Source organism: Dendrobates tinctorius, unplaced genomic scaffold, assembly GCF_039654945.1.
Source record: "Dendrobates tinctorius isolate UK_male_01 unplaced genomic scaffold, ASM3965494v1 ptg000003l, whole genome shotgun sequence".
Taxonomy (NCBI): Eukaryota; Metazoa; Chordata; class Amphibia; order Anura; family Dendrobatidae; genus Dendrobates; species Dendrobates tinctorius.
Window position 1 is genome coordinate 85,734,743 of NW_027361671.1, and position 16,643 is coordinate 85,751,385.

The 16,643-nt window shown below is 45.7% G+C and overlaps 1 protein-coding gene across 2 annotated transcripts in view; it reads right to left on the reverse strand.

The window, feature by feature from the left end:
- Positions 1-1,902: 1,902 nt before the first annotated feature.
- TCN2 (transcobalamin 2) overlaps positions 1,903-16,643 on the reverse strand; it is a 65,596-nt gene continuing 50,855 nt past the window's right edge. For both annotated transcript variants that reach the window (XM_073558320.1, XM_073558329.1), the window contains 4 exons: positions 15,021-15,201; positions 5,611-5,785; positions 4,018-4,121; positions 1,903-2,748 (listed from right to left, as the gene is read on the reverse strand). In XM_073558320.1, coding sequence (XP_073414421.1) covers positions 2,696-2,748; positions 4,018-4,121; positions 5,611-5,785; positions 15,021-15,201 — 513 coding nt within the window. In that variant the 3' untranslated portion in view covers positions 1,903-2,695. The remainder of the gene's footprint in view (positions 2,749-4,017; positions 4,122-5,610; positions 5,786-15,020; positions 15,202-16,643) is intronic.

Here is a 16,643-nt window from a genome sequence, read left to right on the forward strand (position 1 = left end):
GGGGGATGCAGAGACGAGCGCCAGGAGGGGATGAGTAAGAACGGGGGGAGCCATATTCACCCGTCCCCGTTCCAGAGCCGGCAACGCTGATGAGCAGCAGGAGGTGAGTATAGTTTTTTTTGTAACGGAGGCAGCGGCAGCAGCAACATGATGGGGCAGCAAAACTGGGGCCACTCACTGTGCAGCATTATCTGGAGCCACTCACTGTGCAGCATTATCTGGGGCCACACACTGTGCAGCATTATCTGGGGCCACACACTGTGCAGCATTATCTGGGGCCACTCACTGTGCAGCATTATCTGGGGCCACTCACTGTGAAGCATTATCTGGAGCCACTCACTGTGCAGCATTATCTGGGACCACTCACTGTCCTCATTATCTGGGACCACTCACTGTGCAGCATTATCTGGGACCACTCACTGTCATTATCTGGGGCCACACACTGTGCAGCATTATATGGGGCCACACACTGCGCAGCATTATATGGGGCCACACACTGTGCAGCATTATCAGGGGCCACACACTGTGCAGCATTATCTGGGACCATTCACTGTCCTCATTATCTGGGGCCACACACTGCGCAGCATTATCAGGGGCCACACACTGCGCAGCATTATCAGGGGCCACTCACTGCGCAGCATTATCTGGGGCCACTCACTGCGCAGCATTATCTGGGGCCACTCACTGCGCAGCATTATCTGGGGCCACTCACTGCGCAGCATTATCTGGGGCCACACACTGTCTTCAATAACTGGGGCCACTCACTGTGCAGCATTATCTGGGGCCACTCACTGTGCAACAAAACTGGTGCCACTCACTGTGCACCCTAGGCTTATACGCGAGTCAATAAGTTTTCCCAGTTTTTTGTGACAAAATTAGGGGGTCGGCTTATACACGAGTATATAAGTCAAGAGAGGGGTAAAAAAATTTTTTACAACATATTAGATATACCATGGAACGCTGTGAAGACAGACATCAAGAAGTGGCGTAAATTTGACACAACAGTGACATTACCTAGAACTGAACATCCCTCAAAAACTGATAAAAAAAAAAACCCAAGAAGAATATTGGTCCAAGATTGCATGTGACAATAATCTCCTGTATTCTTTATATTTCTGGCCTGTGGGGTAGGGTGGAAAAACAGAAGACTTTTCTTACAAACAAAAATATCCAAGCCCGGCTTGCGAAAACTTATATAATGTCTGCCAAAAGTATATAAGAAAGCATATATTGGTATGAGGAGGCCGATGTTGAAGTTTTTGGCTATAGTGCCAAAAAGTATGTTTAGCTCAAAGCAAACACTGGACATCACTAATAGAACACCATATCCAAAGTGAAGCAGGGTGGCGGCATTATGCTTTGGGGTAGTTTTTGTCAACTGGGACTGGGGCTTTAGTCAAGGTGAAGGGAATTATGAACAGTTTCAAATATTAGTCGATTTTGAAATAAAACCTTCAGGCCTGATAAATTAGTAGTTCATATAAAAATGATCCAAAGTATACGCCCCTTTATACAAAACCTGTTTAAACTCTTACTCATGCATGTTTTATATATTTTTATTCTTTTGTGCAGGCTGCAGCTGGGCCCTACAGTGTTGGATGGGGCAATTGGGATGTCTGTCCTTGTGGCGTGCACTTACTATACATAGTACTGAGCAGCCCGCCTTATCTAGTAGTATGGGCGTAACTAATAGGTTATAAAGCCAGACAGTGTGCACTACACACGTGTGACTGGCGCTCTATACACGTCTTATTCATGTCCATTATTAATACTAGGCAACCACCCTCTCCACGAATGGAGGGCCTGCTGCATCCTGCATTGCAATTCTGAGCGCCAAGTTCCTTACATGTTTCAGAGATCACAGTCACAACATAGAAGGGATGAATTTCTGACGTGTTACAGTATTTTCCAAACATATTATTTATTTAAAATTAGTTGTAAGTATCTTGTTACGTTAATTACAGTCGTATAGATAAAACTAACGTGAGGAAACTCATGGCACTGCTATCTGGACAGCATGCTGGGTGATGAGTATAGCTAGACACTTATGTATAGCTTTTAGTGCATTACATGACAGTACATTATATGGTGGGAGGTAACGCACAGAAAGCATGCAGCGTAAGATCAGCCCTGTACAGAAGTTGGATTGTGCAATGCTGTCATACAATCAGAGACACTGGTACGTGAAAGTAAAAAAGATTCCGACTTATGAGCTATAACGGAAATGCATTCACCATCTTCAGTTTGGCACTAACCAGGTAAATGTGCTGTAGAAAGATTTTCTTAATAAAGGCAACTTAAAATCCATCAGTGTTCATTGCATTGTAAGGCTGCAGTTATGATTTTGTGCTTCTGTGTGTATCATGTTCAACAGTATATTCAAAAAATCCATTATTATGCCCTCCAAACATCTTACAGCTATTCAAAATGGTTCAAATTCACAAAAATTCTGTTTTTATAAAGCCTAGAAGACCCTGAGTATTGTATCTGTGAAGAACAGCTCACCAACGTGAACCTTCATTTCATATGTATTCCCAAAAATATGAGTTTAGGGTTATTGATTTTAGGGTTATTTAGTGAAATCATTTAACACATATAGAACAAAAAAATTCGAATACGTGAGGACTCTAGAGAAAAATAATAAATCAGGTTTTTCTTGTGGTCTTCAATTTTAGAACTTTATGGTTCTGAAGCTTCAGAGTCGCAGGATGATTGTCTCGCCGTCCTCTGGCCTGTAATCAGCAATACCTAAAAAAACAACACAGTTTGTAAGAATCAAAGGCCTCATCCAAAAAATGTATGACACTAGAACATATAGCGATTTTTTTTTTTCCGTCGTCCATTGAACTAACGTATCGATTAACAATGGTCGGTGTACTGTTCATTTGGGGTCCATTTTCCACCTGGGCAGCACTTGGACTGATACCACGTTTATGTGAATGTACCCATGTGAACAACCGCATAGACTATAATTGGTTCCTCTTCTATCCATGAAAAATGAACATCAGGAAGAGACCTCAGTCAGATGTCAGAAATCAGATGTACGAGAAAAAACGGACCAAGTATCACGAGTGATTTTCATCAGAGTGTCATCAGAGTTTCATCAGTTTTTCACTGATGAGAAAAAAGTTTCTCCAGTTTCACCTATAAGGCTACGGTGACACATTCAGTATTTGGTCACTATTTTACATCAGTATTTGTAAGCCAATACCAGGAGAGGGTGATAAATACAGAAGTGGTGACGTGTTTCTATTATACTTTTCCTCTGATTGTTCCACTCCTGGTTTTGGATTACAAATACTGAGGTAAAAAACTCACCAAATACTGATTGTGTGACCGTAGCCCAAGTCAGTGAAAAATGGACAGCACATGGATGGCATCTGAGTGCTGTCTGATTTTTACATGGACCCATAGACTTTCATTGCAGAGTTTTATCTGACACCTGAATCAATTTCAAACGTCTGCTTTTTTGAATGGACCACTATCTGCAAAGACTCACGGACATGTGAATAGCTCCATAGGCTGTCATAGGGACAAGTGCTGTACATGAAAAACGGATAATAGTCGTATGTGAAAAACTGACCTCTGAATGAGGCCTTATTGTAATAATGAAGATGCTAATACGGAATCATAATCCCAAATCTTCCACCAGGCCACCCATGAGTCCTATAATGTCCTCAATAGTGGAACATAAATTTGCTCTATGGGCAATGTATAGAGTGGATACTATTGGGCATGCAAAACTACTGAATTTATGTGGTTTTCGTTATCTGCCCCATAGATCCCAATGCCGAGAACTATACATACAAAAAATTCTCATGTGGTCAGACTTCAGATTCTTATCCCTCAGAAGTCGAACACCTACTGTTTGTGTCATTTGTTTGTAAGGAGTCTAAATTACCAGGAAGTATTTCATATTTTCTAAGATTTATTTTTGTAATATAAAGCACTTTTATTAATGTGTAAGTGAATATGATTATCAATTCGATTCAACAATGCAATCATCAGGAAACTCACCTTCTAACAAGGAAATATTTGGCTCCTTCAGAAGCTGCCAGTAACCTGCCACGTTATTCACTGTGGTTAGGAATGGGCCATACAATGTGTTTTTGGTTTCAAATCTAAGAGGAAACATTTGGAATGATTGTTACAAGTGGTGGGAGAGGAGCTAAACATCTAAAACACAACAGGGAAACGAACTGCTGGATTTCTTAATAAAATGGCCAATATGGACTGCGGAAAAAGCCTGGACCATTTTCTGCTAACTGTTAATTCATTTTTATTATCAGAAGCAGCATGGCAGAGGCCAAGTACTGAGGAAGTAGTCCAAATACATACACTGTCTAAGGGCTCTTATGGAGAAAAATTTGCATTCTGAATTTCACACAGTATTAGGTTTTCACATGTCCGACATTTACGGTCAGAGTATGGACTTCGATTTACAGACCGGCCACAGATTTCCTGACCAAAACTCAGCAGTCATATACATGCCTATGTGGATAATGCTAGTTTCGCACTAGTGTATGGCCAAGGTGTGGAAGCCTGCAGACTTCCTCTGTGAAGCTCCGCCCACGGACACACCTCCCATCAGCTCCGCCTACCTCAGCATGTGGCGTGCACACCCTATCTTTAGCATTGGGTACGCAGGCCGTGCCAATGTATGTGGACGCCTCCGCACACGTCGTTTAGACGGTGCGGCGACATGCAACACTTTGCGTTCGGTGCAGGTTGCCGCACCATCAAAACAACGCATGCGGAGGCATCTGCATACATCGGCACGGCCTGCGTACCCAATGCTAAAGATAGGGTGCGCACGCCACATGCTGAGGTAGGCAGAGCTGACGGAAGGAGGTGCGGCCGTGGGCGGAGCTTCACGGAGGAAGTTTACAGGCCTCCACACCTCAGCCATACGCTAGTGTGAAACTAGCCTAAGTTGGGGTCAGGAGACCTGAAGCAAACCTGGACTTCATGGTCTGTACCCAGACAGTGAATATCAGACACTCCTCATGTTTACATTGATTAATGATTGACATAGCGTTGGCCCCATTTAATTGTCCCTCAAGGGCCTGCTGCAGGGTTGTATGCAAAAGTTGCAAATTAATGAATTGGTCAACATTATCAACTTCACACTGTATCAATATGTATCATAAATTTCCTTTTACCGTCTTCCTGGTGGCCTTCGCAGTCGTTCCTAACCTTGTATATTTCTCTACGTTGTAAGAAAAAATCTCACAGAAAAAGAAACAGCCTTGGCAACACCAGGTCAGAATACCAATGCACAAGCAGGATGCAAAGGACCCCCATGATAAAGGCGGGGGCAGCACAGGTACAAAATACCGATGAAGCAACCACTCCCAAACCTACCAATTCATGGAGGGGGTGGCTGTCTAGTATATGCACACATACAAGGCTTTCTTAGTGCCCCAGTCACACAGGTGTGCATTTTGCATTGGTAATCTGACCTTGCGTTGGTAAGGCCGCTTATTTTTCTGTGACATTTTTCTTTAATGTATGTCCTGTGTGAACCCTACTATATTGTACCACATACCTATGAGATGACAATAGAGTCTACACCAAAGTAACTCAGTGTTACTATTCACCGGAACTTACGAAAACTCAGAATGTTGATCTTGCGCAGTCTTCAGAATATCTAGAAGTGAGGAACGTGATGGGACTTTAATCAGCTCATTAAAATTCTGGCCTTCTACCATCAACCGGACGTGGATAAATTCATTACCAAGGACGACATCATCAGTGGGTGACATGGGGATTAACAAGGGATCGTCTAAATAAGAAAATAAGTAACATTGGTTACTATCATCTGACTTCAGAAAATGGCTTTTTGAAGGTGTCCATGCACCTTCAATAGCTGTTGGTTGCGCACTTATTCACAAGATGACTATTTCTTCCAACGATCCCCATACATAGGCATGCTCAGTTTGATTGAGCATGCATATGTTTTCAATGAGGATCGGGAACCAAGCTGCTGTCAAACACATCTGGAAGCTGCATATATCTCTCCTGAGAATGGAAGAATCAGGCTTGAAATTCAACTTCTGTCCACCATCTAGTAGCTAAATCAGAGCCACAAAACATATGAGCATCAACCATTAATATTAAAAATACCAATTTTATTAATTATCCATAAAAATATTTGCATAAATATATAACAGAGTACAGGAACAAAGAACAGTGACAGACTGACTCCTCACAATTTACATATGTTGCTGCATGGTAAGTGACATGACGTTCAGCTACTACTAAATCTAACAACGGTTGTAATCCTACCCCTTTTGACATACCCGAGGGTGCACATTACTTAGTAACCACAATAGCCTAAGGCCTGTTTCACACATCCGTTTTTTGCATCCGCATGCATCCACCAAAGTGTGAAAAAATGGATCCATTTCCATTTTGCCGCAAATGGATGCAAACGGATCCGTTTTTTTGACGGATCCGCGGTAGCCGCTAATGGAAGTCTATGGGACAAAAAAACGGATCCTCCGTTTAACGGAAGACGATGGATTGTGACGGATTTGAAAAAACGGAAGTGTGATCCAGGCATAATGAAACCACATGGGGATTCATGCCAGGACATTGAGCACATTAAACTCCCTTAACAATGCCTCCAACCACTACAAGATTCTCCTCCAGAGATATACCATGTGGGCGTAACGAAGGAGGAATAATGTGCCCTGCATGAAATTTGCTAATCGGCTAAATAAACAATGTGAACCGCCATGAGCACATTACCTGGATCCCAGCGCATTATCCTCATTTCCCCCAACATCATCTTTCAAAATATGAGTTGGGAGACCCCCCATACATTATAGTTGGCTAATTCCACTGAAGTTAGAGGGTTTTGCTAACTTTTGATCCATAAAGGAGTTGTCAGAAGTTTCATAATTCTCCTCTCCATTTTTCCTCCCCATCCCCCTCTTCACCATTGTAATGTACTTATGTTTACGTAAGTGTCTCCGTCTTGGTCTTCTGGGGTGCTCCTATGTGACCTAAACACTGTGCCATGATCTGGCTATGAATACACCACATCACATGGGTCTCCAGCTTACAATCAATGTCTACATCACATGCAAAGAACAAGCAGTATCTGCTTCTTCTGTACGTGCAGAGTGATGGATGAAACAGGAGATGGGAGGACGGCTCAATGCGTCAATCAATACCGCCACACCGCTACCATATATTAAAATACAAACCAGACAGGCCTAAATGCATCTGCCCTAATACAGGGTGCAGCGGACCTTACACATATTGATATGTTTTTTGGGCACTTTTTATATTTCTTTCAGGGTGCAGTTGGGCCCAAATGGTTCTGCAAACTTGTGGCCTCTGTTCACACGGGATGCATTCTAGTTAGCACTGGGCAGCCCCCTATATGGTGTTACTAAGAGGTTGTGAGCCAGAAGCCCTGCATTCCCTGTGTGAACACTGCCACATGCGGATTATTTCTTCTGCACTGGTGTACCACACGGCCAATCCCTGATTGTAGGCTGGCGGTTTCATTTGGTATTTATGCACCTGTGCAGCTGCCATTTTACTTGGGTCCGCTGCACCCTGTATTAGTGCAGATGCATTTAGGCCTGTCTGGTTTGTATCTGAATTTTTTGGAGGATTTTTTCCTCTTTTTGAGGTTTTCATATAGTAAAATAGTGAATCCGCCTATAGCAAATGTGAGATAAGTATGTATAGTGTCTGGTTAGAGCTGACTGTGTTGTGGCTGGTGTAGTAAAGCTGACTGCTTTGTGTTGGGTCTGGTGTAGCAAAGCTCACTATGTTATATTGGGTCCGTTGTAGCAGAGCTTACCGTGTTGTGTTGTGGTGTGTCTGGTGTACAGAGATGAGTTTGTTGGGTCTGGATTAGCAGAGCATACTGTGTTGTGTTGGATCTGGTGTAGCAGAGGGGACTGTGATGTATTTGGTCTCGTCTAGCAGAAATGACTGTTGTGTTGGGTCTGGTGTAGCAGAGCTGACTGTGTTATGCTGTGTTTGTTGTGGTGTATCAGGGCTGACTGTGCTATGTTTTGTAGCAGATCTGACTGTGTTGTGTCTGTTAATATCAACTAACCCCAGTGAAAAAAATATAAACATGGGGAAATGAAGAGATCCATTTGAATAAAAATTAACTATTAATAATTTAAAACTAAATGCATGAATTTTAATACAGCAGAGTGCCTCACCTAGGAGACAGCCCAGATCATGAGTAGACCACAAATAATGGAAATTTATATATCAGAAATAGGACCTATACAATTCTAAAAGGTGTCACCAGGTAATAAGTATAATTGGAACATAATTATGACTGGAAACAATATAGCACGAAATGGTAACTGAGGTAATCAGGTTATCAGTGCAAATAAAAAGTGCCTAGTGCTTTGAGTCATCCAATATATTGCGATAATACCCTAGTGGTTAGCCTGAGTAATAAAGGTATATATACCTAGTATATCAGTAACTCACTGTATATATAATAGAAATAGATAGTTGTACCCTTTTTGCATATGAGGAACAAATCCAAGCAGCTGTAAGGAAGCGAGTAATTCACATTGCATTTAGACAAATGGTAATAGTAAATGAAAGTAACCCCATATATGAGAAAAACACCAAGGTTACTTACCGGTAGCCGGTTTTTCCGGAGCCCATGACGGCACACATGAGAGAGGGGATCCGCCCAGTCAGGACAGGAACCCTACTGAAGATAAAAGGGCGGTACCTCTCCCTCGCTTCAGTTGGTTTACAGAGCATGAGAGGCCCCCCGGATTAGTACACATGGTAAAACTATCACCACATTATATCTAACTAAAAAAACACCCAAACTATAGTGCACACCAAAGGAGTGAAAAGGGGGGGGGGGGAATATACAGGTGCCGTCACAGGCTCCGGAAAAACCGGCTACCGGTAAGTAACCTTGGTGTTTTCCCGTCTCCCATGACGGCACACATGAGAGACTTTTGTAGAATAAGACACCTTAGGGATGGACCACCGCTTGCAGCACCCTTCTACCAAAGGTTAGGTCAGTAGAGGAACACAGATCAAGTCGGTAGTGCTTAAAAAAGGTCGAAGGTGAGGACCAAGTAGCGGCTTTACAAATTTGTTCAATTGATACCTCAGCCTTTTCTGCCCAGGAGGTAGCCACGGCTCCACGGTGGAGTGAGCCTTGATGCCTTCTGGAACCGGAGCGCCACTTGCGGAGTAGGATAACATAATGGCCTCCCTGATCCATCTGGCAATGGTACTCTTAGCTACCCCGTGCCCTTTTCTACTACCCTGAAAGGCTACAAAAAGGGACTGATCTTTCCTCCACTGACTAGTTACTGACATATATTGTAATATGGCTCTTCTTACATCTAATGTATGGAACTTTTGCTCCCCAGGGTTTCTAGGATTGTAACAGAACGATGGCAAGGAGATCTCCTGAGTCCTATGAAACTTTTGGACTACCTTGGGGAGATAGGCCGGGTCTGGTCTTAGAACCACTCCGTCCTCCAATATCTGTATATATGGAGGACATATAGACAGAGCTTGAAGGTCGCTGACTCTTCGGGCTGATGTTAAGGCTACCAGTAAGACAGTTTTAAGTGTAAGTAGCTTTGGTGACAGCTCTAGTAGTGGTTCAAAGGGGTCTTTGGTTAAGGCCTCTAAGACTAGGTTGAGGTCCCAGGGTGGTATCTTTGGGATAATGACCGACCTTGACCTGCCACAGGACTTTATGAATCAGGACACCCACCTATTGGCTGCTAAGTTGTAGTTATATAGGGCCCCCAAAGCTGAGACTTGAACTTTGAGTGTATTAGTGGCTAACCCCAGTTGTAGCCCCGACTGTAAGAACTCTAGGATAGGTCCCACTGGCGCTACATCCCCCAAGGGTTCCCCCAGGAAGTCTAGGAACTTTTTCCACGTTCTACCGCAGATTTGGGATGTTATAGGTTTCCTACTTTTCAACAGGGTGGAGACTAACCCTGGAGAGAATCCCTGCCGACTTAGTAGCGCCCTCTCAAATTCCAGGCTGCTAGATGGAAGCCCTTCACCTGAGAGTGGACCACTGGTCCCTGGGAAAGCAGGTCTGGAATCTCCGGTAGTATCCATGGATCTGTCACTGACATGAGCCTCAGAAGGGAGAACCAAGGCCTTCTCGGCCAAAATGGAGCTATAAGAATTATTCTCGCTCGATCCTCCCTGATTTTCCTGACCACTACTGGGATCATTGTTATCGGGGGAAATGCATAGGCCAGGATGAACTTCCAGGGTATTTGTAGGGCATCTACTGCGAAGGGGTTTTCCCTTGGGTTTAGTGAGCCTTCCTGACCTTCCGGTTCTGTGCGGTAGCGAACAGGTCTATTTCTGGTTTGCCCCAGGCATGAACTATTTGTTGGAAGACTTGGGAGTTTAGGGACCATTCCTCTTGTTTTAGGTGCCTGTGACTCAGGAAGTCTGCCTGTATATTTTCTGCCCCCTTTATATGCAGTGCTGTGATGGATAACAGATGTTGTTCTGCTAGCTGGAAGAGTAGATCTGATATTTGCATGAGGCCCCGAGATCTCGTTCCCCCCTGGTGATTGATGTAGGCTACTACTGCTTGATTGTCCGTCATGACCCGGGTGTGGCGGCCCCGAAGTAAGGGAAGGAAATGTTTCACGGCTTTTTCCACTGCCCATAGTTCTTTTACATTTGAACCGTGATCCCTTTCTAGCGAGGACCAGGTCCCCTGTATTGAGTGGGATCTCAGGTGTGCTCCCCATCCTGTGGCACTCGCGTCTGTTGTAATGATGTCCTCGACTGGTTTTTTGCCACGGGACACCAGCTGTTAGATTCTTTTCTACAGTCCACCAGAGCAGGGAATCTCTTACAGCCACTGAGAGACATAGTTTGCCTTCTAAATGCCCTTTTAATTGTTTCTGTGCTGACAAAACTTCCCACTGTAGTTGCCTTACGTGGTACTGCGCCCATGCTACTGCGGGTATGCATGATGTCAGTGAGCCTAAAAGGGACATTGCGTTCCTCAGTGTCATATTTGGTCTTTGTATTGCTGTGCAAGCTAGGCCTCTTATCTTGGTCACTTTGCTCTCTGGTAGGAGGCAGCGTTGTTGCTCGGAGTCCAATATCAACCCTAGGAAGGATTGCTCTTTTACTGGGGTTATCCTTGATTTGGGGATGTTTACTATCCATCCTAGTCCTACTAGAATTCCTATCACTTCCTTCACTTGATGTGTGCAGTGGGAATCCGACCTCCCTATTACCAGAAAGTCATCTAGGTATGGGACGATCACTATGTCCCTGGAACGCAGAAAAGACATTACTTCGGCCATCACATTGGTGAATACTCTGGGGGCTGTAGACAGGCCAAACGGAAGGGCTGCGTATTGGTAGTGTTTCACCTGCCCCTGGACATGGAGCGCTACTCTCAAATATTTTTGATATTCCCGATGAATTGGGATATGATAGTAGGCATCTTTTAAGTCTATCACTGCCATGAGGCAATGCTGGAACAGGATCTTTGTGGCCGTGTTGATTGACTCCATTTTGAAGGAGCAATTGTCTACCCACTGATTGAGTCTCCTCAGGTTGACAATGGTTCTCCAAGAGACGTCTGGTTTTTGTATTAAGAAGAGGGAGGAGTAGAACCCCCTTCTTTCTTCTTGCACTGGGACTTCCTGTAGGACTTGTTTTTTCACTAGTCCCAAGACTTCCGTCTCCAGGGCCAGTTGTTGCTCTTGGGCTTTCCTTCTGGGTGTTATTATGAAGGTATGCCTGGGCGGACGGATGAATTTTATTTTTAAGCCGTCATTGAATATATTTAGGACCCATGTACTGGGTGAGATATTTGCCCAGGTGGAAAGGAAGAGAGAAAGCCTTCCCCCTACCTCCGGCCCAACGTCATTGGGGAGATTTTTTGGAGGAAGTGGAGGGCCCTTTAAACATATAGCCCGATGCTCTTCTTCCTTTAAAGTCCCAGCTTTTTCTATCTCCCGGGGGACGACCCCTGTTAAATCTCCTCCTCCGAAAGGGCTGCTTTTTGGGTTCTCCCGGAGATCGGGGAAAGCTCTTCTTCCTATCCCCCGCATGTTCCAAAATCACTTCTAGTTTTTTCCCGAAGAGGAATTGGCCATCGCATGGAATGGAACATAACCTATGCTTCGATGGTAAATCTCCGGGACACCCTTTAAGCCACAGGGCTCGTCTTGCCGCATTTGACAGACTTGCTGCTCTAGCTGTCAACCTTGCAGAGTCTGCAGAGGAATCCGCTAGGAAAGCCGCTGCTCCGTGCACCAGTGTCAAATTAGACAAAATTTCGTCCCTAGGAACTCTATCCTTGATCTGGTCCTCTATTTGTTGCAGCCAGACCATGAGGGCACGAGCAGTACAGGTACCAGCTATCGCTGGCTTCAATCCACCTGCTGAAGCTTCCCAGATGTGTTTTAGGAAACAGTCTGCTTTTTTATCAAGCGGGTCTTTCAACACGCCGGAATCCTCTAATGGTAGGGATACCTTTTTTGAGGATCTGGCTACGGCCCCATCAATTTTAGGGACTGTCTCCCAGGTTTCTGAATCCTTCTGCTCAAAAGGGTACCTCCTTTCTGATGTGGAAGGTAAGCCCCCTGACCTCTCCGTTTTTTTCCATTCCCTGTCAATTAGTGCTTTTATTTTATCATTTACAGGGAAGGTACGTTTTCGTTTTTCCTCCAGTCCTCCAAACATTACATCCTCTAATGATTTGGGAGCTTTTTCCTCTTTAAGGCCCATTGTAGCCCTAATAGCTTTGACCAGCTTTTCCACGTCCTCCGCTGGAAAACATGGACGGCCGCCTATATCGCTGTCCGAGGAGGATTCTGGGGACTGGGTAGAGGAAGAGGAGGTGGAGGGGGACAAGGGTCTATCCCGCCCCTTCTGCCTTGGCGAGGCCTCTGAATCGGAGCTCCTTCTACGGTTTCTTTTCTCTTTCTTTTTAAGGGCTGCCTTTAAGGAGCCTTTCACCTCCTGTTGTATTAACTCTTTAAGGCTAGCCACCAAATCAGGGGTCTCCTCCTGTATAGTTTTGTTTATACAGTCAGCGCAGAGGTCTTTCTGCCACTGATCTGCCAGCGGGTTTTTACATAGGACGCATTCTCTATTTTTGGTTTTGCTGCTGGCCTTCCTCGACCCCTAGTGATCAAACAGAGAAAAAGGAACCCCGTTACCATAAGGGTGACATTCACAAAGATCACTCACCACCGCTGTCAATCAGGGGTACCGATCTCGGAGACTCCTCAGATGCACTCGTGACGTTCCTCCTGGACGTCTCAGAGTCATGCCGGTCGCGTTTACGACTGCCGCTCCCACCACTCGAGCGACTGCTCCTGGTATGCTGGCGGCTCGGCCTGGCATCTGGCGAGAGGTCTTGCTGCTGACTCTGCTGTCGCTGCTGCTGACGCTGCTCGTCTTGCCCCACTTCCATCCTGAAGCCTTGGGCATGAGTGCGTCTTCTGTGGTCATCCCCCTTATGTAAGGGGGATCCACTGCACTCTCCGCCTCCTCCGGTTACCCCACAGCCCCTCCCCCCCGCCATGCCGCCGGGATCTCCTTTCGCCAGCCGGCGTTGTTCTCTATCGGCGTTGCCATCTTGGATCGTCGGCGCCGCCTCTCGACGTCACGCGGGCACGCCCCTTCCCAGCGTGCCCTGCGCGTGACGTCAGAGGGGAGCGACCCGGAAGCGGCCGCCTCCTGACGCTCCTGCGCCGCTTCTGGACCTGGCAGAGGGGGAGAGGGCGGCGCGGCAGCCACGGCAGAGCCCCAGGACCCCAGCCGTGCTGCTTCTGCGCCTGCTCGGACGCTGAGCCCCCTGGGGACCCGCGGACGGCGCTTCCCCCTCCCGACGCGCAGCGCTCAGGAAACCAGCCTGATCTTCAACGCCGGCATGGGAGAGGGGCAGGTACATGTGACCGCTGTCTTCAGCACACGGGTCCCTGTCAGGACAGGAAACCCAACTGAAGCGAGGGAGAGGTAACGCCCTTTTATCTTCAGTAGGGTTCCTGTCCTGACTGGGCGGATCCCCTCTCTCATGTGTGCCGTCATGGGAGACGGGAAAATGACCATCAGTGAAGGGGGAGTCAAATAACCTATTACTATTACCATTTGTAGATCTGACAGTGTTGTGCCTGGTGTAGCAGATCTGACAGTGTTGTGCCTGGCGTAGCAGATCTGACAGTGTTGTGCCTGGCGCAGCAGATCTGACAGTGGTGTGCCTGGCGTAGCAGATCTGACTGTGTTGTGCCTGGCGTACCAGATCTGACTGTGTTGTGCCTGGCGTACCAGATCTGACTGTGTTGTGCCTGGTGTACCAGATCTGACTGTGTTGTGCCTGGTGTACCAGATCTGACTGTGTTGTGCCTGGTGTACCAGATCTGACTGTGTTGTGCCTGGTGTACCAGATCTGACTGTGTTGTGCCTGGTGTACCAGATCTGACTGTGTTGTGCCTGGTGTACCAGATCTGAGTGTGTTTGTGCCTGGTGTAGCAGATCTGACCGTGTTGAGTTGGGTTTGGTGTTACAGAGCAGACTGTGCATGTAGATCTGTTACAGAACAGTAATCATTGCTAAAGTGGCAGTTCCAGCTGGGAGGAGAAAGAACAAACACCTAACAAGGAGAATAGAGAATTCTACTTGGATGAAAGGGTGGGATAGAATAAAAAAAGAGCATATTACACATTATTTGTATCATTTTGATACAAAAAAAGAAAAATATGATAGACCAGGAAGAAATGAGGGCAGAGAGGGAAGGGTTCGGGAGGTGGTGGTGTGGATACTTAGTGCAGCCTGTAACTATTGTCATGCCCTGTCCCTGCTGCATTAGGATGTAAACAAGCAGGGCTTGTTAATGGTTGGCAGGCACTAATTAACACAGGCAATAGTATTTTGTATTTTGTTTTTTTTCAACATTTTTACTGTAACAAAAAATCCCTTTATGTTTGAAAACATCAAACAATATCCTTTTTACAGTTGTCAGTCATATCAAGCACGTGGTCACTTACTTATGATGCTGTCACAATCCACATTAGCCACATCCAGATATGATTTCTGGAACAACACAGGCATCAGCTGGGAAATCATCATGGGGTTTGAGAACTTTCCTTTTTCCATTCCTTTCATCAGGGCTTTTATGGCTTTAGAACAGGTATCTTTGTCTTTTCTTCCACCCAATGCTGAGAAAAACTAATGAAGAAGACGCAAAGGAACAATTGTTTAATAGTGTGTAAGGGTCCCGTCACACATAAAGATGCACCAGCGTTCCCGACAACGATACGACCTTGCCAGGATCGCTGGTGCCTCGCTACATGATCGCTGGTGAGCTGTCAAACAGGCAGATTTCACCAGCGATCAGGACCAGCGAGGGCGCTGGTATCCAAGGTAAATATCAGGTAACTAAGTGCGCGCATCACTTAGTTACCCGCTGCATACCTTGGAGAAAAGCTCCCAGCGCGTGTAATTAAAGCCTGTTTCACACTTCCGTTGTCGGTGGTCAGCTGAAATCCGTCAAAAGGTAAAAAAACGGATCCGTCTCCGTTTTGTGACATACGGATGTCAGCAGACCGTTTTTTAGGACGGATCCGCCGAAGATGCAAAGTGCCGTAAATTTAAAGTCACCGCGGCGTGGAAAAAGAGTGAGAGAGACTTTTCGCCGCTTCCAGAACGGAGTTTCTGGGTTAAAATGGTTCCCGGAGCAAATCTTCTGGGCATGCACAGTTAAAAATAGCGGACCGTCAAGGCAAAAAAACGTTTCAGAGTACGTTGCGTCCGCCCAGGAACCGCTAAAATTCTCACAAATCCGTCAAAAAACGGATCCAACGGACGACCGTCAGTCAAAATCCGCCACTAATGCAAGTCTATGGGGGAAAAAGGCGGATCCGCCAAAAAAAGGGGCGGAACCGTTTTTTTTCATAAACTGGCGGATTTTGACTGACGTCAAAATACGGAAATATGAAACAGGCCTAAGCGACACGCGCCCTTAGTTACCCGATATTTACCTTGGATACCAGCTCCCAGCGTCTGCTTACAGCGCTGGGAGCTCGCTGATCGTTGGTCTCCCGCTGCCACGCGATGCGCGCTGGCCAGCGGGAGACCAACGATCCAAAAATGGCCCAGGACATTCTTGCACGATCAGCGATACCCGGCGGGGGGAGCCGGCTGCTGATGCGTGCCACACACAGCGAGATCGCTGTTGCATCACGAAATCAGTGATTTCCTGCACTCCTTGCATATGTCCCTGGTCTGGTGTATTTCATATGTCATGTAATATTATATATATATATATATATATATATATATATATATATATATATATATATATACACATATATATATATATATATATATATATATACATACACACATATATAGTGTGTGTATTACATTGTACTGATGTTTATATGTTGTAAAACATATAAGTAGAGGAGTCCAGCGGTCCAGGGCCTAAGAGCTGACAGTCACACGTGGTGGAGGAATATCTGGGCAGCATAAAGATGGTAGCAGCTAACTTTGTGGGAACAGCCCTAAAGTCCGAGGCCTACGGCCTAGTAAGGAATGGAAGAGCCATTTCTCAACTTCATCTTCAGAAGGGAAGTGGGCAGGGAACTTCTGAAGTGGGTTAGTCTGAC